At 37.5% G+C, this 25,962-nt stretch overlaps 1 protein-coding gene across 3 annotated transcripts in view; it reads right to left on the bottom strand.

Moving 5' to 3' along the window:
- Positions 1 to 994: 994 nt before the first annotated feature.
- Positions 995 to 25,962, bottom strand: part of cab39 (calcium binding protein 39) — a 65,944-nt gene continuing 40,976 nt past the window's right edge. For all 3 annotated transcript variants that reach the window (XM_087993705.1, XM_087993703.1, XM_087993704.1), the window contains exons 3-9: positions 19,717 to 19,881; positions 14,242 to 14,360; positions 11,564 to 11,732; positions 11,234 to 11,293; positions 7,364 to 7,429; positions 5,180 to 5,323; positions 995 to 4,060 (exon numbers count right to left, since the gene is read on the bottom strand). In XM_087993705.1, coding sequence (XP_087849831.1) covers positions 3,872 to 4,060; positions 5,180 to 5,323; positions 7,364 to 7,429; positions 11,234 to 11,293; positions 11,564 to 11,732; positions 14,242 to 14,360; positions 19,717 to 19,881 — 912 coding nt within the window. In that variant the 3' untranslated portion in view covers positions 995 to 3,871. The remainder of the gene's footprint in view (positions 4,061 to 5,179; positions 5,324 to 7,363; positions 7,430 to 11,233; positions 11,294 to 11,563; positions 11,733 to 14,241; positions 14,361 to 19,716; positions 19,882 to 25,962) is intronic.

Here is a 25,962-nt window from a genome sequence, read left to right as displayed (position 1 = left end):
TAAGTTGAAACATTAAGTCATTCCTTTACTCTGTTCGCAATCCTATGGTATATTTTTATGTCAAATAAAGCTAAGTGATGTCATATGATGTTAGAATTAAGCAGAATAATGTTAATCAGTATTACTTTAGTTTAGTTATGATTACATATACTAGGTCAATTATGAAACTTTAGTTTTCCGACTAATCCTAGAAGAGCAGTTAAAAAAAAAACAGCAGCCAGTTTGAAGAGTTCTCATACAATGAAGTAACAAGCAGCAACTGTCACCTTTGATAGCAAACCACAATGACCTATATAGACGGGATTAAGAAAGCTGATACTCCTAGTTGCTAAAGTAGGTTTTACAGGGCCAGAGAGCTTGTTTGCTGTTAACTATAACTTCAGACAAGTTAATTTGAGTTTTGTCCCATTCAACAATGCTTAACTTTTAAGGGTTTTTATAAGACATCCATGAAAACCACAACATTCACCCTACAAAAGAGCATGGCTTCACTAAGAGCAAATTTCAATGTCAGCATTTAGCTGCACATGTGCAGGAGCTAGAAACTGTTGTCAGTTTTACACAGTAATGATGAAAGCTGAGTTTCAACGTTATCACGATGCAGATTCTCGGCTGCAGTAACCCGCTGGCTATGTCTGGAAGCATACTGAAATTTACTTTAGTGCAGCCTTATAGCTAGCTCTTTTTAAAAAAGTGCTTAAAGATAGAGGGCCCTCAGTTAAACTGCAGCGCCTGATGTTCAAATCAAATGCTGTTTGACCATCAGATGAGTTGCACAAAGTTGTAGGAAATCGAATTCTTCTTCCAAACCATACGTCAGATTGAAGGCCATCATTTCTTCAACTTAAGGAAACTGCTTAGCAGAGAGGCTGAAATGGTGACAAATATACACGTTAGGTATTCAAAGCTATTAACAGCTCAACAGCATTCAATACTGCAGTTTACTGATGTATGAACTGCACTTTCCTCAAAACAATCACAATTAGAATTTGAAAATAAACACACAAACATTTGTATATTTAATCAAAATTTATTTGTATCCTTGGGGCCAGTCAGATCATCTGACATTGTTTTATGGGGAGACAGGACATATTTAGCAAGATTTGCTATTATAAAGCAGTCCTAATGATTCAAAAACTGATCACCCTGCAGAAATATCTTTGGAGGGCAACATTTCACAGTACTTGAAGATTCCAGTGCAACGGCTCCTTACAACCTAAGATTGCAGCATAATTTGAGTATATATGGCTTACAAACAACACAACTTACAAATGTTTAACCATACTCATGCTACATCTTAATTATTTATATATTTGGCATCTTCCTAAAGTGACCTCATGCTTTAGTTTTCAACCCATTTATAGTATGGATTGCACAACATATTACTCAGCAATGCATTGTTTCCAATTCTTAATATGTTGACATACTTGCAAAGCAGCCAGTGCAATAACTAAAAGCTTTCTGTAGTTATGCAGCTATCAAGTGACACATTAGCTACAGGAAAATAATCCCACAGGGTGTTTCTGATGAAACAAAAACAGCCTTTTCCAGATACATGAGAATTGTACACGTATCCTGAACAAGTCTCTACTTGCATTAATGGAGGTGGCCTGAACTGTATATATATTAGTGACACTGAATGTAGACCTAAGTAACCAGGTGTAAAATGGAAGGAGTATTGATGAGTCAAATTTCAGCATAGCAGTAACATTTGTCAACTCCTCACATTCATTGAAAATAGTTATTTTAAGTTGCAGTTGTCGAGTTAAAATATTTTTGATATGATTTAGTGGACAGTCAATTAAGCTAATTTTGACAGTCACTCCCATAGCAAGTTAAAATATTGACTAACGTTTGTATGCTATGGCTAAGTTCACAACAGTGAATCCCAATGCAACAGTTCCACAATCAGCAATGTAAAAAAGTCACTATTTAACATGCAACTGTCATCAGGAAAATATGAAGTGCCCACATGGTTTTAACATTGTTTTTTAAACTGTTTTTTTTTAAAAAAGCATGGGGGCAGTTTATATTGACATTTAGGTTCTTAAGAGTACAACATTTATAATATGCTGCAATGCATTACTCGATCAGAAAACACTAATATATTTCAAATGTTATCTGACTTCAGAGTTCCTCAAATTTAGAAACCTGATGCACCGGAATCTAAAAGCTCAAGTACACTTCAAGGCAAGATCTAAAGTTATCAACTGGATTAAAAAGAAACAGTAATACACCAATTAAATGCTATCACTTTGTTTGTAAGTTTATATTAAGAACACAAAAGCAAATAACTTTTCTGCAGACTTATTTCAACCATTTTGTTAAAAACAAAAGTCCCAACTGTGGTATAATTGAATGCGGAGGGCTCACAAATAATTAGCATAAATCCAGTTTTTTGGGGTGGGGGTGGGGAGTGAACTGGGGGAGGTCTTCCAGTTTATTCATTTGCCTATCCTGATCACAGCGGCCCAGTAGCAAATAGCATAAATACAGAATTGGCTTTAGAATGCTGTTCTACTGCAAATATTAATCAGCAATTTCATGTGATCAGCAGAAATATTCAAATAACATATCAGCATTCATATGCAAAACTCAATATTAAGTAAATAGTTAGACTAACACAATAACATTCTTCCGCTGTACAAATTAATCATTTTTAGAACTGAGCGGCCTAAAAGTTATGTACAAGGAACCAGCAAATCCCTCTAATGAAATGCAGAGTTCCAATGCTAACTCCCAAACAGAAAATAGGAATTAAAATTAACATAAGTAAAACATTTGAAAGTGTATATACTTTTCAATTCTTGTAAATCAAACTGCCTGCAAAATCTATAAATCAACAAAAGGCCTATGTACATTCTCTTCTCCCCCAATAAGAACAACCCCTTTCCAACAGATTAATTCTCCTGAAAGTTACTTAATACATTAAGGGGGATAATCACATCCCTTAAAAAGAAAAACTTCTCACATCTACAGTTCTTTGCCAGCATTCTGAATTGTGTACAACTATGCAAAGAAATCTAGCTTGTAACACTACATTCTGCAATTACAGGAGGGGAGATGCAGCATTTCAACTTTCAATTTTATCAATAAATTTCCTAGCATTAAAAAAACGTGTCACAGGTAGGACACAATCCACTGGGAAATCTGTTTACAGAGCACCAGGGGGAAAATCGCTGTCACAATGCTGCAGGCTCGATTTCTTTACAGTAAACATGCATAGCTTTGCATCCTAGGAGAACTCTAACCAATAACTGATTTTAGTCCCCTATTCATATTTGAATGGAGTTCACTTTTAAACCATTTTGTGAACAAGTTCTACTAAATGACTTCAAAAAACATACACCATAGAAAAATGAACCCAACTAAATTAAATCACAAGTAGCGCACCATATCCATAAAGGAAAAATCAATAACATGGAGATCCAGCACTTTAATCCTTATGACTATGGTGTGTGCCTTTAAATGTTAGCATAGATCAAATCCATGACAAACACTCAGCACAGTTTGCAAATAAATAGATCTTATACCAGGCATGCAACCTCTGTTTACTGTTATCCTTTTTTCATGAACCATTCTAATTTCTAAAAATTTGCTTACATAAACCAAATTCCCTCTCACCTACGTTTAACCATAAGACGGTATGTTTACATTGAAGTTACTTTTTTGTCATAGAAACAGTCCATGTTGTGCTCTAATGTGCAGGAAAGCAGCAGCTAAATTTCATCTTTTTGACTTCAAAACAAAAAAACAAAAACCGTTCACTGGACAGCAGATTAGCAGTAATCCATAAGAATCGAATAAGGGTGCTTGATGTTCATTAATAGACAGCAGTTGCTTAAATTGCATTCTGTTTTATAACACAGCTTTAGGATTCCTGGGGTGCTGGTCTCTTTAGATCTCTGATTTGTTTGACCAAGTAAGTCTTCTCATCATTGAATTGTTCATCTTCGGTCCTGTCATTCTGGAATTTGCTGAGAAACTCTATCAGCTTGGTCTGGTTTTTCAGCAAGATATCCAGAATTGGCTGAGTTTTGTTGGGATTGGCCACAAACACCTAGAGAGAGAACAGACATTACATCTTTGTAAGAAAGTTTTCAATAAATATACTTAAGTCTTTAAAAGTAGTGAGCCTTTGTACACAGTGTTAATGCATAGTGATTATTTGCTAAACAGCATTAAGTCTAGGGCATGTCTTTTTGAAAAATTCTTTCACAGGATGAGGGAATCACTGGCTAATACCAATTTTTTTTACCATCATTAAATGCCTGCAAGGAGTAGCGATTTACTGCCTTCTTGAAGCACTACAATTCACATTCTGTGGGTACACGTCTGTGAGGAGTTCAGGAGTTTCACTCATTATAAGCAAAAGAACAGCAGTTCAGTTCCAAGTCAGGATATTGTGCTTGGAGGCAAAGATGATGCTTCCCCCTTCATTTACTGCCCCCTTGTCATTTAGATGCCAAATGTTGTGGTTTTGCAAGATGTTGAAGAAGCCCTAATGAGTTACTGCAGTGCATTCTGTATATAGTACACATTGCTGCCACTGTGTATTCGTGGTGGAGGGAGTGATTTTTTTAAGCTGATGCATGGAGGGTCAATCAAGCACACTGCCTTCTTCTGGGTGGCACTGAGCTCCACCCATCTAAGCAATTGGAGAGCATTCCACTCCAAGCTGGACTTGTACGTTGCAGATGGTGGGCAGGTGTTGCAGTCAGGTGGTGAGTTTCTCACTCTAGAATACAAGCACCTCATCTAATATTAGGCATGGTCATAAAAATTTAGTTTGAGAGGTTAGTAGTTCATTGCTAAATTTTAAAACTAGCCAATAAAGAAATGTCTTCTTTAAATAAAAAAAACCGAATATGGGGCAATTTAACCTACTCTGCCAGCAAAGAAACTGATAATTCAATTCACAAGGCTAGACGCTTGGAATCAAGTAATCAACAAATCGATAGCAATGAAGTGACTCAATTTTGGTACAAATTCTAAGTATTTATTGTTTTAGTTTACACTTCTGAGAAGTGACAGCACTTCAACCCTGAAATAGACTCGATAACGTCTTACTCCAATAGAAGAGCAGTATCACCGAGAAGTTGACACTTAACATTAATTATGTCTTTCACCTTATAGCCTGTTGTGCTCAGCCCCTGTGAAAGGTTACATGTACTAATACCTTAAATACATGGAAGGCCTCAAACTGAATGTTGCGGCTTTTGTCTCGCAGAAGATTCATCATGAGCTTCAAGTTCTCTGGTTTGCTGATATACTTTGTCATTATGGTAAAATTATGTCTATCCAGTAGAAGCTCTCCAAGTAGCTAAATAACAATGAATGTTTAAGTTCAGACAAGTTACATTATAACTAAATAGAAAAATTACATCATAAATGCAGAAAAATTGACAAAAGGGTTCAATGTTTACACTTGTCACAAAATAAACAGCAAACGAATACAGGGAAAACATTTTACTGTAATACACAATATTTATTTTTATGCCATTTTTTCTACATTTAAACACCATCTCTTGCACTGTTATAGACAGAAACAAATCCTCAAGATCCTGCCATTATGCTGCTGCTTCTTCCTCTAAATTTCTCTTTGCTCATTGTTTGCCTAACCTTTACTTAAAATCTTTCAATTCCAACACAGATAAGCTAGTAACTGAAAACGTAAAGTGATGGGTCAGCACTAATGTAATTAGCCTTAGTCTACAGCCATAGGTTTCTTTATCAATTAAAGACACAATTGTTTCGGTATAGTTTCATGGACACCACTCTGCAAATGGGTGGGCGGCACGGTGGCACAGTGGTTAGCACTGCTGCCTCACAGCGCCAGAGATCCGGGTTCAATTCCCGCCTCAGGCGACTGACTGTGTGGAGTTTGCACGTTCTCCCCGTGTCTGCGTGGGTTTCCTCCGGGTGCTCCGGTTTCCTCCCACAGTCCAAAGATGTGCAGGGTCAGGTGAATTGGCCATACTAAATTGCCCGTAGTGTTAGATAAGGGGTAAATGGAGGGGTATGGGTGGGTTTCGCTTCGGCGGGTCGGTGTGGACTTGTTGGGTCGAAGGGCCTGTTTCCACACTGTAATCTAATCTAATCTAAATATGTGGGGTGAGGCAATAAGACAGCCTCCACGAGCTATCATATTATTGAACCTCTGCTATCTTGCTGCGTCATGCTCCAGTCACCTTGCCAATCCTCTTAATTTCCCCCTCAGAGTGATGTGATTGAAACCAGGAAGCACCTCCACTTGCCAACCCCAAGGGACAAGTAATTATTACATCAGCCCACTTCGAACTCCTCTCCATACAATATTCATACATTTTGCAATGTACATTTTCATTCGATTTTCCAAATTCAAAATTAATGCTACTTTCATTTTGCTTTCTGCTCAATGGCAAAAAGATGAGTAATTCTGCTCAATCAGCAATTATAAAGAATAACCTTGAAAGATGAGCCTGTTTAAGAGAGATCATATTTTTCATGGCAAATTCTGGACATCCCACTCCCTCTTTAATTTAGTTACCAAAAAGAACATGTCACTTGGACTGCAGTGAATTGTTACAGTCAGTGAGTGAAACATTTGTATTACGTACTGCAAGCATTTCAATACATAACTCCAATTTTTAAGGACTGAAATTATTTGAAGAAAACAGGAACAAATTGCACTGCTTGTGATTACTGGTCAGTTACTGGTCATAGATGTAACCTAGCTTAATGTAGTTTGATGTAACTTGGTTGGAGTATTGATCTGGATGATTTTTCCAATTGTGTATTTGCACCAAATTAGTTAAAGCTGACATCAAATGTACAGCTTTTTATTTTCCCTGGATGACCTTACAATTCTCATCATTATGGACTAAATCAGAAATTGTCTGCAGATGCAACTTGAAATACGACATCGTTGAATTTAGGTTAGGCAATTTATGTCTGCTCGTGTGAAATAATCTGAAAAACTACTGTATGGCCTTCCTAATGAGAACTGGGACAAAAGCCCATTTTAGTTCACCACATCACCAGCCAGTTTTGAGAAATGTAGGCGTACAAGTCTTGGAGTAAGGAATTCATTCCAAACTTGAAATCAAGTCAAAACACTGGTCTTACAGTCTTGTTCATAGGATTTGGGTGTTGCTGGCTCAGCCAGTATTTATGGCCCATCCCTAATTGCCCTTGAAATGATGGAGAAAGCTGCCTTTTTAAACCAATGCAGTCCTGGGAGTGCAGGTATACTTCTATTTGTGGCATAATTGTAATAAGTACAAAATGACTACAGTAGCACATTTGAAGATTTACTTGTCACATATGTTAAACTTAATTTTGAAATTATACTCCCACATTTAAAATAACACTTTTGAATTACCTTCAGTGACTGTCTTTTTGTGACATAGTTTTCTGAATGGAGTAACTTTTCATATTCACTGAAGAACTAAAATAAAAAAGTTTTCACAATTATTCAATCAGTTCAGCTGTCAAGCTTTCAAAATTAAACTATGTAATTAACTACTTTACAGAATTTCCCAAACAAGCATAATATTTTTGAATTCAATTTTATGTCACACCTGATTTAAAAATAGCAAAAGAGGATTTTAACAAATGCAGGAACACTTTCTCAACTCAACTGCAAGTGAATTTTTGCAACTTCTTTGTTATGTGTTTAATGAACAGGACTGCCAACTCTCAACAACTCCAAGAATGCGCTTATTCTATTTACAGGTGATGAAAGCAGAACGGTCCTTGGAAATTTGAGAATTTACAACAAATATCAAAATATGACATAGGATATGATGCATTTTTAAACTGTATTATTTCTTTGCTTGTCACTAAAATTGAATTATGACGATTTTAAAGAGTCACATCTATCAATTACAGCTTAAAAATACGGGGTAGACCATTTAGGACAGAGATGAGGAGAAACTTCTTCACCCAGAGAGTGGTGGCTGTGTGGAATGCTCTGCCCCAGAGGACAGTGGAGGCCCAGTCTCTGGATTCATTTAAGAAAGAGTTGGATAGAGCTCTCAAAGATAGTGGAATCAAGGGTTATGGAGATAAGGCAGGAAGAGGATACTGATTAGGAATGATCAGCCATGATCATATTGAATGGCGATGCAGGCTCGAAGGACAGAATGGCCTACTCCTCCACCTATTGTCTACTGTCTATAATTTTGCATGTTTGAGATGAGAATTATTTTATTTGCACGTGAAAAGGTTTTGCTAAAGATCAAATTTTAACCTATTACAGAAATGCAAATCAAAAAGCTGTGCATTCAGTCAATCAACAATAAACCAATAAGAACCCAGCAATTTTCCAATTTCTTTAAATTATGATCATGGACTGCTGTTTTGGATTTGAAGTAACAAGTCAAAACAGCATTCCATGATCATAATTTAAACAAACTGGAAAACCACAAAGCTACTCAATGAGGCAGTAGAATAGATACAAGGAAATGTCACTAGAGGGCACTCCCATATAATTTTTCAAGTTCACAGGGAACTTGAACCATTGAAACAACTTTCCCTTCACATCGAAGATGGTTTTCACTGGAACAGTCAGCCAACAGATGCAGCATCCAACAACTTTTCAGTCTTTCAGGTTGCCTTTGGAACTTTCTTTGGGACCGTTAATTTTGCAGATTAATGTTCAATGGAAGCTATTATCAATCTACAAATCAATATCTATTCAAAATAATCATTACAGAATTCTTCATGATGCACACTGTTCTCGTACTTTACATTCTTATCATTCAGTAGTGCAGATCATTCTTGTGATCAAAGTGCTTTTAGCCAACTAATTTCCTTGCTTCTTCTATTGATACTTATGTTTAAAATACCAGCAATCAATATGCAAAGCACACAATCAACCATTACTTGCACAGATAAGATGTCACAAAAACAATTAAATGAATCATTCGCTCATCTAGGAATAGAAATTGCGCAGTGCAGTCAATTTTCCATATTGTGCTATTTAGAATAATACAATGTTTCATAAAATTACAACTATTGAAATAATTGAAACTAGGACATGACTTTAAAATATTTAACAAAGCACAAGCTTAGAAAAGCAGACAGACATAGGCCAGATAGTCAATTATAGATCCAACAGCATCAAAGGCCTTTAATGTTTTTTTTAAAACATGGAATGTGAACACTGAAGGAAAGGTCAGCGTTTGTTGCCAATCCCAATTGCCCTTGAACTGAAAGGTTGGCTAGGTCATTTCAGAGGGCAGCTGAGAGTCAACCACACTGCTGCGGGTATGGAGTCACATGTAGATCAGAGATGGGGGGGGGGGGGGGGGGGGGAAAGACAGATTTCTTTTCCTAAAGGGTGAGAGAACCAAATGGGTATTTTTGACAGTGGTCACAAGGTCATTAGGCTAATCTTTAATTCCAGGTTTCACCACTTGCCATGGTAGAATTCGAATGCATTCCCCTGGAATATTAGCTTGAGGCTCTGGATGACAACTGCTGAAAATGTGTTGCTGGAACAGTGCAGACGTTTCGGGCAAAACGTCGATTCTCCTGTTCCCTGGATGCTGCCTGACCTGCTGCACTGTTCCAGCAACACATTTTCAGCTCTGATCTCCAGCATCTGCAGACCTCACTTTCTCCGCTCTGGATGACAAGGTTACTGACATTACAACTATGCCACCAACTTCTCCAACTCCAACAAGAGTGAACTCAAATGAAGAATAATTAAATTTAACCTAAAAAAAAACACAATTTCATAACTAAATTTAACCCAGCAGTTACCCATAGGGTACTAAAGCTCTTCACACACCTCCCTCCTCCAATCGTGGACCTATCCCACCCATTCTCAACCAGTTCTCAAATTCTTGATTTTGTGTCAGATACAGAGTAACGTCAGGGAAAAGGAAGCTTCTACCATTCAGACAGTTAGATCTTTAAAGGCTGCACTCTTCTCAGTGACAAATAATATTTCTTCACCACTAACTGCAAAATTCAACCCAACAACTTCTAGATTGCAGCAGATAACCTTGGAACTCCAAGGGTACGTTGAGATTCAACAAACTAGGCTTGTATACCCTGGAATTTAGAATTTAGAAAGTGATAGCGGTTTTTGAGAAGATTTGTAGCTCAAGGTTGATGAGATGGATGTAAGTTAGCTCGCTGAGCTGGAAGGTTTGTTTTCAGATGTTTCATCACCGTGACGAGGTAACATCAGTGAGAGTCGCTGGTGGTATGTCATGAGACATTAAGCGGAACAGGTAAAGAAACTATTTTGCTGCTTGTTGAGTGTAGGATTGGAGAGAATAGAATAACCTTTAAATCCACATCTTTTGAGAAAGAACTTAGAATGGCCTTCTTTTACAAGTAAAATGTGTTAAAAGCTTGGACTTCTTTCCCACAATGGCAACTGTCAGGATGTTTAGCAGAAGTATCCTCACCTTGAGTGTGACAATCCCTCCTGGTTACCTGATTAGACTTTGCTGATATATGAACTGTTCCCATCAATCTTGCTTTAATGCCTGAAGTCTACTTCATAAACAAGTGATGGATTTGGTAAATTAAACTGAGAAAGTCTTTCTCCTGTATACCCAGGAGTCCAGATTTCGGTCATTGGCATAATTGTTGCTCAGCACCAGCAAACAGGTCAAGAACCCTGTGCTAAAATATATGAAATAATACAACAACTTGATCTATTTAATAAAGAATAAAAACAAGCATGGCTACAAATCTAAAAAAGCTGGCTCTCGATATAATATGGAGCGAAGGGGCTCTCAACTTGCAAAGTCTTGAGGCTGTATCTTGTAAAGTCTTCCCTTTAAACAATAATTCATTTCTACCAAAGACAGTGAATGCATATTTTACATCCTGAATCAAAAATTAAAGTCAATGCTTTGATTCAGATGAAATTCTAAAACATTTAAGGATAATTCTACTTGGATTTCATTCGATTAACAAATGGATAATGAAACATGAAATCAGCAACTTGTCTTTTTTTAAAATTTCAACTGAAAAATGGGAGATATTTCAAAAGGCACACTTCCACGCAAATTGTGTTGCATAGCAGAAGTTCCCTAAATCTCCCCTTTTCTTCGCACTACTTCAAAGAAAAGTGGATAATTTTGTTTTAAAAAGCAGACCAAAGTTCTGCGTTTTAAGTGCCATGTTAAATATGCCATGTTTATGCCTTTTAAATGCCATATTAAAACGGTTGTGATCACAATCCAAATTGTCCTCCCACTCCCTAAAGCAACAAACATTTACTTACTCGATCGTAATACCGTTCCAAAAATTCTGCACTCAGAAGTTTATGTCGTGTAAGCAAATCCTATAAAGAAATCACACATCGTGGTATGACTCTGCAATTCAATACCAGAACAAGAAAAAACATAATAGGACAGAAGTGAATCATGTTATACATATAGGGAATGGTAAACTTTTGCAAAATATGTAGTTACTTAGTAGCTTTGCAACATCGGTATAGTTAATCAAAATACTTTATGTTTGTATTGAAATTTAACATATATTGCACCTTCTTCAGATGAAAAAAATGCATACCCTCAGTCGGCTTAAGAAAACATCTTCATATGCAAACTACCTTGAATGTGGCAAACGCGTCTGAAGCAATGTCAAAAGTTGACATTTCCACATATCTGAAGAAATCATAAAATTGCTCAGCCCACAGAATAACTTTTGCCAATGGTTCATGCCGGATACATTCGCGCAGCATAATGCCGCAATTAAGTGCGATTTCTGGTGATTCATACCTACAAAGACACAAAGATTCTTTAGGATAAACAAAATCCTCAATTTCTGACATAACTTCCAAACTGTTAGATAACCAGTCCTCACTTTGGCCTGTTAGATAACCTTGTATACCAGATGTCTAAATACAGTATTTCCCAATAGTTCTAACTTCATATAGTTTATTCTAATTTGAGTGTTTTGTTAATAATGCTTTTAGCAAGTTCCACTGTAATCCTTCATTTGAACTTGATTACTGATTAACTTACATATAGCTCGTTTGCAACTAATCCCTGTGCAACAAAGCAAATGAGTACGATATCCAATTTTCTTTCAACTCTCAGAAGTTTACAATATAATGTTAAGCAAATAATGGGAAATATAATTTGCAAGTGCCATTCCATTCATACACATTACAAAATAAAATTCTTTTATGGTATTGTTGGACTGCTTCCTCTGGCAAATTTCAGCATATCCAAATCTGACAGTTTAATTTAATTTTTAAAAATCCAAGTCATTAAAATAAAATGTATTATCCTACTTAATGCATTTGTAAATTTACTTAAAATGTAATCAAACAACCTAGACTAGAAGATTCTTATGTATTAAATTACTCTCAGAGGAGTCTTTATGATGGCTAATATTCAAAATCCAGTTCAAAGCATTGGAATTTTACATTCATAGAAACATAGAAAACAGGAGGAAGTCATTCAACATGATCATGGCTGATCACTGAACTCAGTACCCTATGAGGAGAAAGTGAGGTCTGCAGATGCTGTAGATCAGAGCTGAAAATGTGTTGCTGGAAAAGCGCAGGTCAGGCAGCATCCAGGGAACAGGAGAATCGACGTTTCGGGCATAAGCCCTTCTTCCTGAAGAAGGGCTTATGCCCGAAACGTCGATTCTCCTGTTCCTCAGTACCCTATGCCCATTTTCTCTTGATATGCTTTGATCCTTTAGCCCCAAGAACTACATCTAACTTCTTGAAAACAGTCAACGTTGTGGACTCAACCAATTTACATGGCAGTGAATTCCATGGGAGTATCACTGAGTAAGAAATTTCACTCCAGTCCCAAATGGACTACCTCATCTCAAACTGTGAACCACTGGCTTCCCTATTATTTCTGCATTTACCCTGTCTAGTTCAGTTAGGACTGTACAGGTTTCCATGAGATATCCTCCTCCAATGAATATAGTCCTAACCGAACCAGTATCTCTTCATTCAAGACTTTTACCAGACATTTCTGGAATGGAACTTTGTTGCACTCCTACCACAGTATCCTTCTTCAAAGCAAAACCACAACTGTGCACACTACTGCTGATGTGGTCTCACCAAGGCCCTGTACAACTGCAGCAAGATATCCTTCTCTTGGACTTGAATCCTCTTGGCATAACATACCATTTGTCTTCTTCACTGCCTGATGCACCTGCATGCTTACATGCATGCTTGGTGCACTTCCCCTTTCCATTCAGATAATAATTTGCCTTCCTGTTCTCGCTACCAAGGTGGATAACCTCACATTTAACCATTATACTTCATCTGCCATGCATTTCCCCACTCTCTCAAATTGTCCAAATCACATTAAAACATCTATGCATCTGCCTCACAGTTTACCCTCCCTCCCAGCTCTAGGTCATCTTAACTTGGAGGTATTACATTTTGTTCCCTCATCTAAGTCATTAATACATTATGATTAACTAAAATTATACTCCATAAAGTGTGACACAACAGCTAAAGATCGGCACCCGCCCCAGCACTATACACACACATTTTTCTAAAAATTAAAGAGACAAGCACAACAAACATAGTTGCTGATGTACTGATTCACTGTTGGTATTTTCAAACTAGCCTGCCTGGGCTAGGAAGCTAACAACAGAGACCTTCATTTTCATTTAAGTGCTGACTTGACTGTCTCTTGTATGATCACAGTTTAAAAACAAAATACAAGCAGGAATTACTTTTAAACTTCATGTGGAGTTTGGATTAAAAAGGAAAAAACAATGTTGAACATAATTAAGTGACATGACGAGGGTTACACTTCATAAAATTGCAGTATTCATTGTTGCAGTAATTCAGAAACTCTTTTCAAGGTTGGCGCATTTAGTATTTTTGAATTTACTCATGAGTATGCTAAAAAGGCTGAGAGATTCTTAGAAAAAAACCATGAAGAGCATACAGTTGCAAAGAGAAAACTGGCATTATCAGTAAGTGATGGAAAGCAGCAGCCAATCTCAAAGCTGGTGCTTCAGGAAGTGTGTATTTAGAAACATTCAGATTTTTATCTTAAGCAAAAAAGAAACTAATCATTTCATTCAAAGTTGTCCTCCTCACCACCAAGTAGCTGACTCCTGGTTCTGGCTTTACCAATGCATTCCTTCCACCATCAACACACTACTGCTGGTGAAACAGACTGGGTCTCAGTGCTGACATGGGCCTCTGCAACTCTCCTCTTAACTAAGACTATAATGTTCTTGCTTATATAACCAAGTACATACAACAAAACTACACATACAAAATAAGTTTCTACACACCCTTTCAGTAACATGAACAATATATTTTGCTGAGTGCAGATATATTCCACAGTTGGAGTCCGTGTGCCAATCTGCCTTCTCAAAATGTTGTTGAAAATCTGAGCCACATCTTTCTTGCCCTGTGAAAAGCAAGAAAAGGAGAGAGTAAAAATGGAGAGATCAGGAATACAGGGATGGCATAGATTTGCAAAGTTACCAGTTCACTTGTTGCAAACAGTTTTGGGTTTCTGGAAAATAACCAGAGGGTAATTTACTTTTGTCAACTTTACTGCTCTTACTACAGAGCAAGTTCAGCCCTTTCCCTTCTATCATGCTGAGAAAGCAATTACAACCGCAATGACAGATTAACCCATTATAAACACCATGTAAAGACAGAAATTGCATTATTCAATTCACAAGTCTAACTTTTTTTCATTCATCTGAACAACAATGTTCATCAACACAGCTTTGAGTTTCTTAATAAAGGAATACTGGAAACATCATGAACCGCAAAGTAACTTGTGAATAGCTGCACTGGCAACATCTGCATTTTGTGCAGCAAAGTTCTTTTTCCACAAACCCACCTTAAAAAGGAAGTAAACAAATTGCAACTTCAGTATTAAGAGGTGCTTTGTCTATACAACCAAATATTAAATGCCAAGACATGCAAAACAATTTAGCATCCAAATTATTTTCAAAATCATATTCTTAAATCATAATTCAACCATAAAGGAATCCTAGCTCAGAATTAACCATAACAAGCAATGAAGACATTAAATCAAAGGGTTCTCTACAGGATGCAGTCATGAATTCTTGGGAGGTTGTGAGGAAAAGATGGATAAAAATCTGAATCAATAGAGGCCAAGTCCTAAGCTAGCCTAACATTGATGCATGAATAATTCTACAATTACAAAAGGTTACAAAGTGCTTACAGAAAGGAGAAGACTGGCCCAAGTAATCTATGCCTATGCTATGTTTCATCCTTCTTCAAATAATCCTATTAACATTTCCTTCTATTCACTTCATTATCTTGCATTTTTCAAGCTTTCCCTTAAAAACATCTACATTATTTCTCTCAACAACTACTTGTGGTAGCATGACCGATATTCTCTATTTAATTCCTTACTGTACATAACAATAAGGTGTATTGACGACCCCAGTGTTGTTCTTGCCAGGAAGTGGAAACACCTCAATATGGACCTATCAAATAACTTCATTATCTTAAACCTTATCAGCTCATCGCTCTTCTCCTTTCTAGAGAAGTCTATCCAGTTTCTTTTATCATTCTCAACAGATATAATCTCTCAGGTCTGGTGTCATTCCAGTAAATTGTTTTTGCACTTCTCAGCTGTTAAATGATTCTTCTATCCAATCAAAACTGTTCAGAGACCTCCAGGGGTGCTCTATGTTTAACACAACATATGTATTTAATTTTAACCCTCCAGCAATTAGCCTCATTGTTCAGTGAGATGGTGTTGAAAGCCTTTTTTTTGGAAACCTACAATGAAATTCCCTGAAGACCTTTTGTAAATCTAAATCTACTATTTCAACTGTACTACCCTCATCTACCTTGTTACTCCTCGAAGAATTTAAAGAACTCAGCAAACATGATTTTCCCTCTTGAAAGCTATGCCACAATTCTATTATAAAACAAAAAAAAGGACACTGGAGATCCGAAATAAAAACACAAATCGATGGCGAAAATCTGCAGGGTCTGGCAGCATCTGAGTAGAAAGCAGTTAATTTTTCAACTCCAAGGACTGTTCATCAGAACTGAACAGTTCCGATGCTGATGCTGCCAGACCTGCTGAGTTTCGTCTGCAATTCCCATTTATTATTTCAATTCTGTAATTCATCCTGCTAAGGGTCTCGTTAAGCCAATTTGGGGAGTGCATAAAGCTGCAGCGCAGTGCACAATGATGGTGACATCGTAGAGAGCGGTTGACCTGGGTTTGACTCCTGGCCACTGAAACCTTATGGTTTTAAATCCAAAAACAAAACGCAAAGCAAAATGAATTTGATCGGTCGTTGACTTGCCCTAAAAATACACCAGGTTTTCATTCTTTCAGGAACACCTCCAAATTGTTCTGATTTTCCTCTCATCAGGAATTTCTGCTGAAGGGTTTCTGCCTGAAATGTCGATTCTCCTGCTCCTCGGATGCTGCCTGACCAGCTGTGCGTTTCCAGCAGCACACTCTTCGACTCTGATCTCCAGCATCTGCAGTCCTCACTTTCTCCCTGTAGAAGACTTTGCCTATTTCTATAATTATTCCTTTGTTACAGCTGCATCATACACCCATTTGGGAAGATGAATATTTTATTTTAAATGCAATATGGACAAGTTACCTTGAAAAAGTTGACTCAAAGACCAGGTAACTTCTTTTGAGCTTTCTGTACAGAGGAACTACTGCATGTCTGGACATGCCTCTGGAACATTAAATGCAATGATCTTTTGGAGGTTCTTCCAGTGAAGAGACACAAGGATACAAAAGATCACTGGTGCACTAACAGTTAGAATTGTCAGGATATTTACAGAAACTCAATACAATGTTCATTTCAAGTCTACAGTAACCAAAATACGAAGGAACCACTTTAATCACAAGAAAGTGAAAAGGACCATCATTAATTTTCCCATTATGTCAATAGTTTACAGCATTAAATCATTTCTGTGAATAACGAGACTATTAATGTGGTCACAAGGCAAGTTAGCAGAGATCTTACTATTTTAAGAACAGTGGGGATAGACAAATCTGGGATTTGCAGCACCTGGGAAAAGATCTTGACCAGAAATCAGAAAAGATCCTGTCTTGAAAAAAGAAAGTGAGCCCAGGGAGAGTAGTACAGGTTTGTCTTGTAACTGCAAATTTTAATTTGACTGCAGGGGGCTGATAACAGTTGTCAAGGATTAAATTCCAGAAATGTGCGATTCTTTAAGTACCACTGTTCATCACCACAGACCTTCAAACTCCTCTATTCCTCCACTGAACTGACAAGATAAATTTTAGGCCTCTAATCCCTGTGATGTTATTGGAAAAACAGAGGGATTTTAATCTGAGTGCACGCTGCAACTTAGAAAATCATCCTTCCTTGTGAGAGACATGAAGGAGGAATAGGTGCTTGTTGTGACTGCAGGTCAGATGTTGCTAATAATATTTTCTCTTTCGATCTGAACTTACAAATGTCTTGCATTTGATCTTTAAAGATACAGCATCTAGTGGTTAATACACACTCAGCAATGCATCTTGGTGCAGTCAGCAAAGAGATGGGATAAAGGAGGAAATAATCCTACATCTTTCCCATGTCCATAACGTCTTAGAAATGCATTTTTCTAGCTTGTGTTTATCTTTCCAAGTGTATCCTGACTTCTTCTCTAAGCTTTCTGTGGTACTTGGCCATCCTTTACTTCTTATCTGGTTAGCTAATGCATTTTCTTTGTTTTCAGTGTTTCCCTTGAGTTTATTAAACTGTGGCATAGTATTATCAATGAATTGCTTCCTTTTTACGTAGGATACATTTCTTCATAACACTACAGATCACAATTCACATTGTTCTAATTATATGTTCTAAGCACATTTTCTCATTCATTTTTCATGATTTCATTCTCATTCTTTTAAAATGAGCATTTTTCCAATGCATTACTTTGACCTCACCTTACTCATGCCCATTTCAATCTTGACTTTAAACCCAATTATGCTAGGATAGTAGTTGCCTGGATCTTCTATTCTTATCAACTTTGGTTAATTTTTCATTACCAGATCCATCAGCACTCTTGTTTATTGGGCTAGTAACATATTGAACAAGAAAACAGACTTGCAGCTTGTTAGAAACTGAATTCTCCATGCCCCTCAATTTTCAAATTTATTTGATGTTAGTTAAACTTCCTTGATTATTCTATATTCTTTGCATAGTTCATATATTTGTTATTTTAGCCGCATAGTACCAGAGGCAACAGGATTTTGTTAAAGTAGATTTTTTTAAACCACCCTTCAACAAAATAAAAGGTAAAGCTAAGTATGCTTTGTAAGACATCTTGCAGGTTTTTATTCTTATTTGTTCCTCCATTTGTTACATTATTTCATACGCTCAGTTTTTATTGGATCAAACAGAACAGAGCTATGTTTTATTAGACCCAAGGGAGTTGGAAGTAAAAGTTTACAGGGCAACCTCGATTATCCAAATGTCGATTACCCGAATTTCAGATTATCTGAACAAGATCTTGATGTCCTGATGCTTGGCTAAACTGTGTTATCCGAACAAAATACTCCTCTGCCCGTATTGTTTGGATAATCTAGGTTGCCCTGTGGACAGCTGTATGCAAGATGATTAACCTGAGAAAACATTTCTTTGTATTATTTTAAGTGTTTAAAATTTGGAGTTGAACTGAGGGGACAAGCTCAAGTTACCTGAAGTTTGCATGGAGCTCAAGTAATGATAAGAATGCTATTTACTCTTGATTCATTTACAGAAACGTTATATGAGATTTAAAACAGTTGTTTACTTAGGATACAGAATTATATAATCTAATTGGTTATAAGTATCCACAATTAAAGTTTTGCAGTAAAACAATGCAAGTATGAAGTTATTTTCCACATAGACCCACTGATCTATTAATTGGCCAAATGATTAAAGGCATAAGTATTTCCAGTAAAAATTAACTAGAAACACATTAAAATGCCAGGCTTCGATTGCTTTCAGCAATCAACTCTTAAAACTATTTTAGCTGCACAATACCAGAGTCAACAGGATTTTGTTATGTAGATCTTTTGACCCATCCTTCAAACATATTACCAAAAAGGTCAAAGTAAAAGGTAAAGTGTGCTTTGTAACACATCCTGCAGGTTTTTATCTGTAGTTTTTCCACATAAGCTCCTTTCCATGGATTCCTTAAAAGCCTTGAGATGAACTTGCAGCAAAAGCCACACCATACAGGGAGAGATCAAAAGTGGATACCTAAGCAATCGCATAACCAGGGGGAAAAAAACTTGATTACACATCAAAAAGTTCAAGAACGAACTCCCCCACAACAGTACTGACTTATTTTGATGTCCCCCAACAAACTTACATTACTAGCAGTTTAACCAGAACATTCCAATGGCACAAGAAAATAATCAATATATAGTACCACAAATAAAAAATAAGCTTTGAGTTAATTTTTTTTTTAAATTGACCAGAGCTTCATGAAAAACTTCAAATAGTGGATTTTCATGAAGTACTCCTTAAATGATAAAAGCACTCCTTTTTCTGGAGACAGAACCTTTATCTTATGGAAAAAACTTGCTACATAAATGTGATTTTATTCACATAGTCACCATATCCAGGTACTCCATTCATCTTTTTTTCTCAATTAGGTGTATCTTCTGAGAGCAACTAAACTTAACATTTGGAAACTATCCTTTCAACCTCAAAATGAATGTTTAATACAGCATAGGTTTGTCAAGAAAATGCACACCATGACATATTTCCAAGAACAAAATTATCTTGCATGTTTCTTCTCACCTCAAAGTCAATGAGTTGTAAGTCTGCTATCAAAGTGCTGAGGAGGCCACTGTTGTACAGCTCCTGAGCCAGCTGTGCCACTGCTTCAGTCTGGGGTTCCTTCTCATTTGTACCATACAAGATTTCCTTCATAGCTACCAGATTCTTGGACACTTCTTCCGTGGCCTAGACAAAAATAAACGTTTAGGAAGCAGATGCTCTTACTCAAACAACAAGTTCACTAAGTATAAAATCAGTAAAGCTCAAGGGAATTGCACACATCTTAAGTATTTACACTAACAGTTGCCTTTAAAGGTCTGAGATTCCCCTCCTGAGTCTGTGCTAATTTAAAAACATTGAAACATACGGTTTCTGGTCAGACAGCAAAGTAATATTTACCATTTTCAGCAATTAGCAAGAAATTAATTGGTGCTCTACTACACTGAACAGGAAGTTAAGAGTTTTGACCTGCAATGTAGTAAAAAGTGAATCCTTTATTTGCCCGGTCAACAAAAAGACAATCAAAACAAGGAGTCTCTTATACAAAGATTGAAGTAGGAAGGTAATCTAGTTCTGTTGAATTAACTCCAAGCAACATTAAAAGCAAACCAGTAATCCATATGATCTTAACCACTGATCTTAACTTTGAAAATGACAGTGATTTTAAAAAAAGAATCTTTTTTCAGGTAACCACTGGTAATTTAACAAGAACCTAACCTATTAATTCCTGACTGATGACTGCAGGGGCTGGTAGAGCAGTTAGAAATTGTTTCCCCAGGAGGGACGTTATGAAGAATGACTTCACATGTAAAGGAAAGGGAAATCTGGAATGCACACCTACTCTTAAAAACAACCTTGAGGCTGGGCGGAGGGGTATTTTAAAGTTAGAAAACAGAAATTTGTACATTGTTTGGAATCAAGGTGGAGAAATGATATTAAAGTGTAGATCACCAGTTGAATGATGGAACAGGCTCACTGGCCTGAATGGCCTCCTCTTGTTTCTACATCCAGAATTAAAAAAATATGTGCTGAAATGGAAAACAACCACCATAAGACAGTGGGGCACCCATATTTCAAACTAATTAAAACAAAATCCTAAGGAATTTGACAGATGCTGCAAGGTTTTGCTACAGCTCTACAAGTCCCTGGTGAGACCACATGTGGAATATTGTGTCCAGTTCTGGTCGCCCTACTATAGGAAAGATAGAGGCTTTGCAGAGGGTGCAAAGAAGGTTTACCAGGATGCTGCCTGGACTGGAGGGCTTGCCTTATGAAGAGAGGTTGAATAAGCTCAGACTTTTCTCTCTGGAAAGGAGAAAGAGAGATGACCTGATCGAGATATACAAGATAATGAGAGGAATGGATAGAGTCAATAGCCAGAACAGGTTTGACTGGTACAAGGGATCATAGTTTTAAGATATTACGACAAAGGTATAGAGGGGACGTTAGAGGAAGGTTCTTTACGCAGAGTTGTGAATGCATGGAATGTGTTGCCAGTGGTGGTGGTGGAAGCAGAGTCATTAGGGACATTTAAGCGACCGCTGGACATGCACATGGATAGCAGTGGGTTGAGGGGTGCATAGGTTAAGTTGTTTTATTTTACATTAGGATTAACTCTTGGCACAACATCATGGGCCAAAGGGCCTATTTTGTGCTGTACCTTTCTATGTTCTATGTGGAAAGGATGCTTCCTCTTATGGAAGAATCTCCAATAAGAGACTCCTGTATAAAATCATTGGTCACTTACTTAAAGACCAAAGATCAGGCAAAAAAAATTCTCTCCAGATTAAGTGCTTGGAACTCTCCCAGAAAAGACAGTGGAAGTAAAGTTCCGGAATATTTGAAGACAGAGGTAGATTCACATTAAGCAAGGGGCTGTAATGTTATTGGGATAGGCAGGAAATGTGGCTTGGAGGTTATTATCTGATCAGCCATTATCGTATTGAATGGCAGAGCAGGTGCTAGGGTCTAAATGACCTACTTCAGCTCCTAATTCATTTGTTTGGTCATATACTCAATTACTTTGGAGCAACTGATCAATACATAATACACAGTGCAATAAACTAACAGACTAAGTTTCATGCACAAATATTGGATTGAAGGCTTGAGCCCACGATTCTCTTATTTAAGCATGTTTCTGCTGAGCCAAGCATGAAATCAGTAATGAAAAAATGCTCTCCTGTTATCAAAGCAGCCCATAGTAAATCATGTTCTTGAAGTTGTCAGATACAATTTCTTGAAAATTGAAGTTACGCCTCATTTATCTCATAAAACATGCAAGCTCCCGTTAATAATTTCACATTGGCATTTTGTTATTGCCACTCTAAAAGGTCAGTAAAGGAGTGGAACTGAATGTCTTACAATATTATGTTTACCTTCTTAACACTTAAGGTCATTTCAAACTGTAAAGCCAAAGATCTCACTTCTAACAAACCTAATTCCCTGTACACCATTACAAATAGAGCTATTCAAATTGCTTTAGTTTTGTTTGGCAAGTAAGCAATTCAGCTGTATGTGAATGTGTGCTGTAAGTGATTAGCAAAGACTAGGACAAAATATCTTTCAGACCATAACAGATATCTGTAAATACCATCAACCAACAGTATAAGAATCAAGTTAACAGCCAGCCCAGAAAGTGCAAGATGTTTGAAAGATGGACAAGAAATAATCATTCTTTTAGAACATAGAACATTACAGCACAGTACAGGCCATTCGGCCCTTGATCTTGCGCCGACTTGTGGAACTATTCTGAAGCCCATCTAACCTACACTATTCCATTCCCATCGATATGCCTATCCAATGACCATTTAAATGCCCTTAATGGTGGCGAGTCTACTACTGTTGCAAGCACTGCATTCCACGCCGCTACTTCTGAGTAAAGAAATTGCATCTGACATTTGTCCTATATCTACCACCCCTCAATTTAAAGCTATGTCTCCTCATGCTAGCCATCGCCATCTGAGGAAAAAGGTGCTCACTGTCCAACCTATCTAACCCTCTGATTATCTTATATGCCTCAATTAAGTCACCTCTCAACCTCCTCCTCTCTAACAAAAAACAGCCTCAAGTCCCTCAGCCTTTCCTCATAAGACTTTTCTTCATACCAGGTCACATCCTAGTAAATCTCCTCTGAACCCTTTCCAAAGTTTCCACATCCTTCCGATAATGTGGTGACCAGAACTTAATGCAATACTCCAAATGTGGCCGCACCAGAGTTTTGTACAGCTGCAGCATGATCTCATGGTTCTGAAACTCAATCCCTCTACCAATAAAAGTTAACACATCGTATGCCTTCTTAAGAACCTTGTCAACCTGGGTGGCAACTTTCAAGGATCTATGTACCTGGACAGACATCTCTCTGCTCATCTACACTACCAAGAATCTTATCATTAGCCCAGTACTCTGCATTTCTATTACTCCTTCCAAAGTGAATCACCTCACACTTTTCCACATTAAACTCCATTTGCCACCTCTCAGCCCAGCTCTGCAGCTTATATATGTGTCTCTGTAACCTACATCATTCTTCACTATTCACAACTCTATCAACCTTAGTGGCACCTGCAAATTTACTAACCCATCCTTCTATGCCCTCATCCAGGTCATTTATAAAAACTACAAACAACAGCGGATGCAAAGTAGATGCTTGCGGTACACTAGTAACTGAACTCCAGGATGAATATTTCCCATCAACCACCATCCTGCCTACTTTCAGCTAATCAATTTCTGATCCAAATAGTAAATCACCCTCAATCCCATGCTCCCGTATTTTGTGCAATAGCCTACCACGGAGAACCTTATCAAACACCTTACTGAAATCCATATACAGAGGAACTTCGATTATCCGAATGAGATGGGCAGGCACTATTACGTTCGGATAGTTGATTATTCGGTTAATTGATTTCCTCTGGGGCTCGGAGTTTTCTGTGAAGTCTGCTTCAGGAGGCGAGGCAAAAGCACACTGTGAGGGACCCCACACCCCATCCGCCCCCGTCCAACACCGCCCCTCGCCCGCCCACCCCCAACCCAGTCCACTCTCACCCCCACCCACCATCCAACCCCCCAACCAGGGCAGCCGGACTGTACACCAACAATAAAACTGCTATGGCCTTTGTGGGGTAAGTCTCCAAATCCCGTGTGTACACACAGATACCTTTTTGACAGGTTCCACCTCTGCCCTGTACAAGACAATGTTGGAGAGATTATCTGGGGAAGGGGGGGGTTCAGGGTTCATCCATGTAGAACTCCAGGAAAAGTGGGGAGAGAGGGAGGGGCAGGTGGTCAGTCATTTAGAGACGGTGCCTGGATTGTCCAGGACTGTTCTCAGCAGCATTTCAGTGAGCCGAGTTCATTTTTATTTATTGTACCTGTAAACAAAAGACGCGATCAGGATTGAAACAGCTCTTTGACGTAATGTTTCCGTCAGGACCTTGAGATCCAATTTGGAAAATCAAGATTTGGATAATCAAGATTTGGATAATCAAGATTTGGATAATCAAGATTTGGATAATCAAGATTTGGATAATCAAGATTTGGATAATCAAGATTTGGATAATCAAGATTTGGATAATCAAGGTTCCTCTGTACACCACATCAACAGCTTTACCCTCATCCACCTGTTTGGTCACCTTCTCAAAAGAATTCAAGGTTTGTGAAGCATGACCGGTTGACTCTACCTGATCACTTATTCCTTTCTAGATGATTATAAAAATCATATCTCTTATAACCCTTCCTAACACTTTACCCACAACCGAAGGAAGGCTCAGATCTATAATTTCCAGGGTTGTCTCTACTCCCTTCTTGAACAAGGGAACAATGTGACAGATTGCCAGATACAATGCAGTAAGTTCATTATGGTTGCTTAAAGGTTATACAAAAAGCACCTATGGTCAAGAACGTTTGTGAAATATCAGTGCAGGGTTAAATTCAGAAAGCAGTCCAATTTCCCTCATGCTACAGCCATGTTAGTAAACTATTCTTTGATTATAGGGTCAGAGATAAATAGCATGGAAACAGACCCTTCGGTCCGACTCGTTCAATTATTCAAATTTTTTTTAAAGTAAGTGTTTAGAGAATCTTATTTGTTATCGACAATGCTACCATTCTTCTCTTTAGTCCTTCCAAATTGGTTTTAGGTGTTTGGAAACAGCTCATCGTGCTTTATAAGAGAGCACAAGACATTCTTTAGGAGTCAGTTGATCCCATGTGCAATAGGATTCTTAGGGGTGGAGTGGGATGGGTAAGTTTTAATTGGATGCATTGAATTGTGAAGACCATCCGTTAAGTGGCAACAGCTCAATTACTGAAATAACTCAGATTCTCGATTTAACTGCAACACAGTGGTAACGCGAATGCCCAAGGCAACTTTCCATCAACTGCAGCAATTGTTTGATGGCAAGTGCTGACATTTCTCAGAATAACTAACTGATTGAATCAGCACAGGCTCACTTCAGTGATACTTTTTAATTTTTTTTTCAGAACAATGAAGGCTCTGCAAAAACCCAAATTAATAAACCTAGCCTAACTTTATAAACTGCAAAATAAAGTATAAACAAATGTTGACAGTCAAAGATTAGTCTGATATACAACTGGACTGAATGCCAAGTCATATTCTGCAGTTCAGAGATTTGCACAAGTTCAACATTCTTCAAATTAGCAAGATGTTTACCCTCTAAGGATAACCCAATGTTAAGACTACAGTGCAAACACACAAGCTCAATTTAAGCAAACCATAGACCAGATCACCACGTTTCCTGGCTGGAGGTTTGATAATCTATGTACAATATTTATTTTGCCAAAAATGAATACTGTATGCAGATTATTAAACCATAAACAATCTTATATAATTTACCCAATTCAGCCAGTCTTTTTTTTGAGCAAAATGCTTTGCTAGTTACTTCCAAAAATAATCTCTAACTTTCTGAATAATACAGAATGGTTTTCAGTCAGGCTATCAATTCAACCTCTCTTTTCTCACCCAGTGAAAACAAAAGCAATATTGATTTAATCTTACACATTCTGGCCTGTAACTGGATTTACTGAACAAAACAAATTTAGGACTCAAATACAGTATAACAGTCTTCAATAATTACTAATCAAACTTGTTTCCCCTTCATCTCCCTATCTTCCGTAAGTCCACAGTTTGGTACACATGCTTAAAAAAAATTGTAAAAATTTGTTTTGAAAAGACAGGAAATATAGTACCAGTATTTAAATAAGTTCTTCTGTAGAGTTACAAAAACTTGCCTCATATATACATCTATTGTAAGA

The sequence above is a fragment of the Chiloscyllium plagiosum genome, unplaced genomic scaffold (genome assembly GCF_037043375.1).
Source record: "Chiloscyllium plagiosum isolate Xiang-an unplaced genomic scaffold, Cpla_swu_hap1 HiC_scaffold_13, whole genome shotgun sequence".
Lineage (NCBI taxonomy): Eukaryota > Metazoa > Chordata > Chondrichthyes > Orectolobiformes > Hemiscylliidae > Chiloscyllium > Chiloscyllium plagiosum.
Note: the sequence above shows the minus strand (reverse complement) of the source record. Positions and strands in the feature narration are given on the sequence as shown.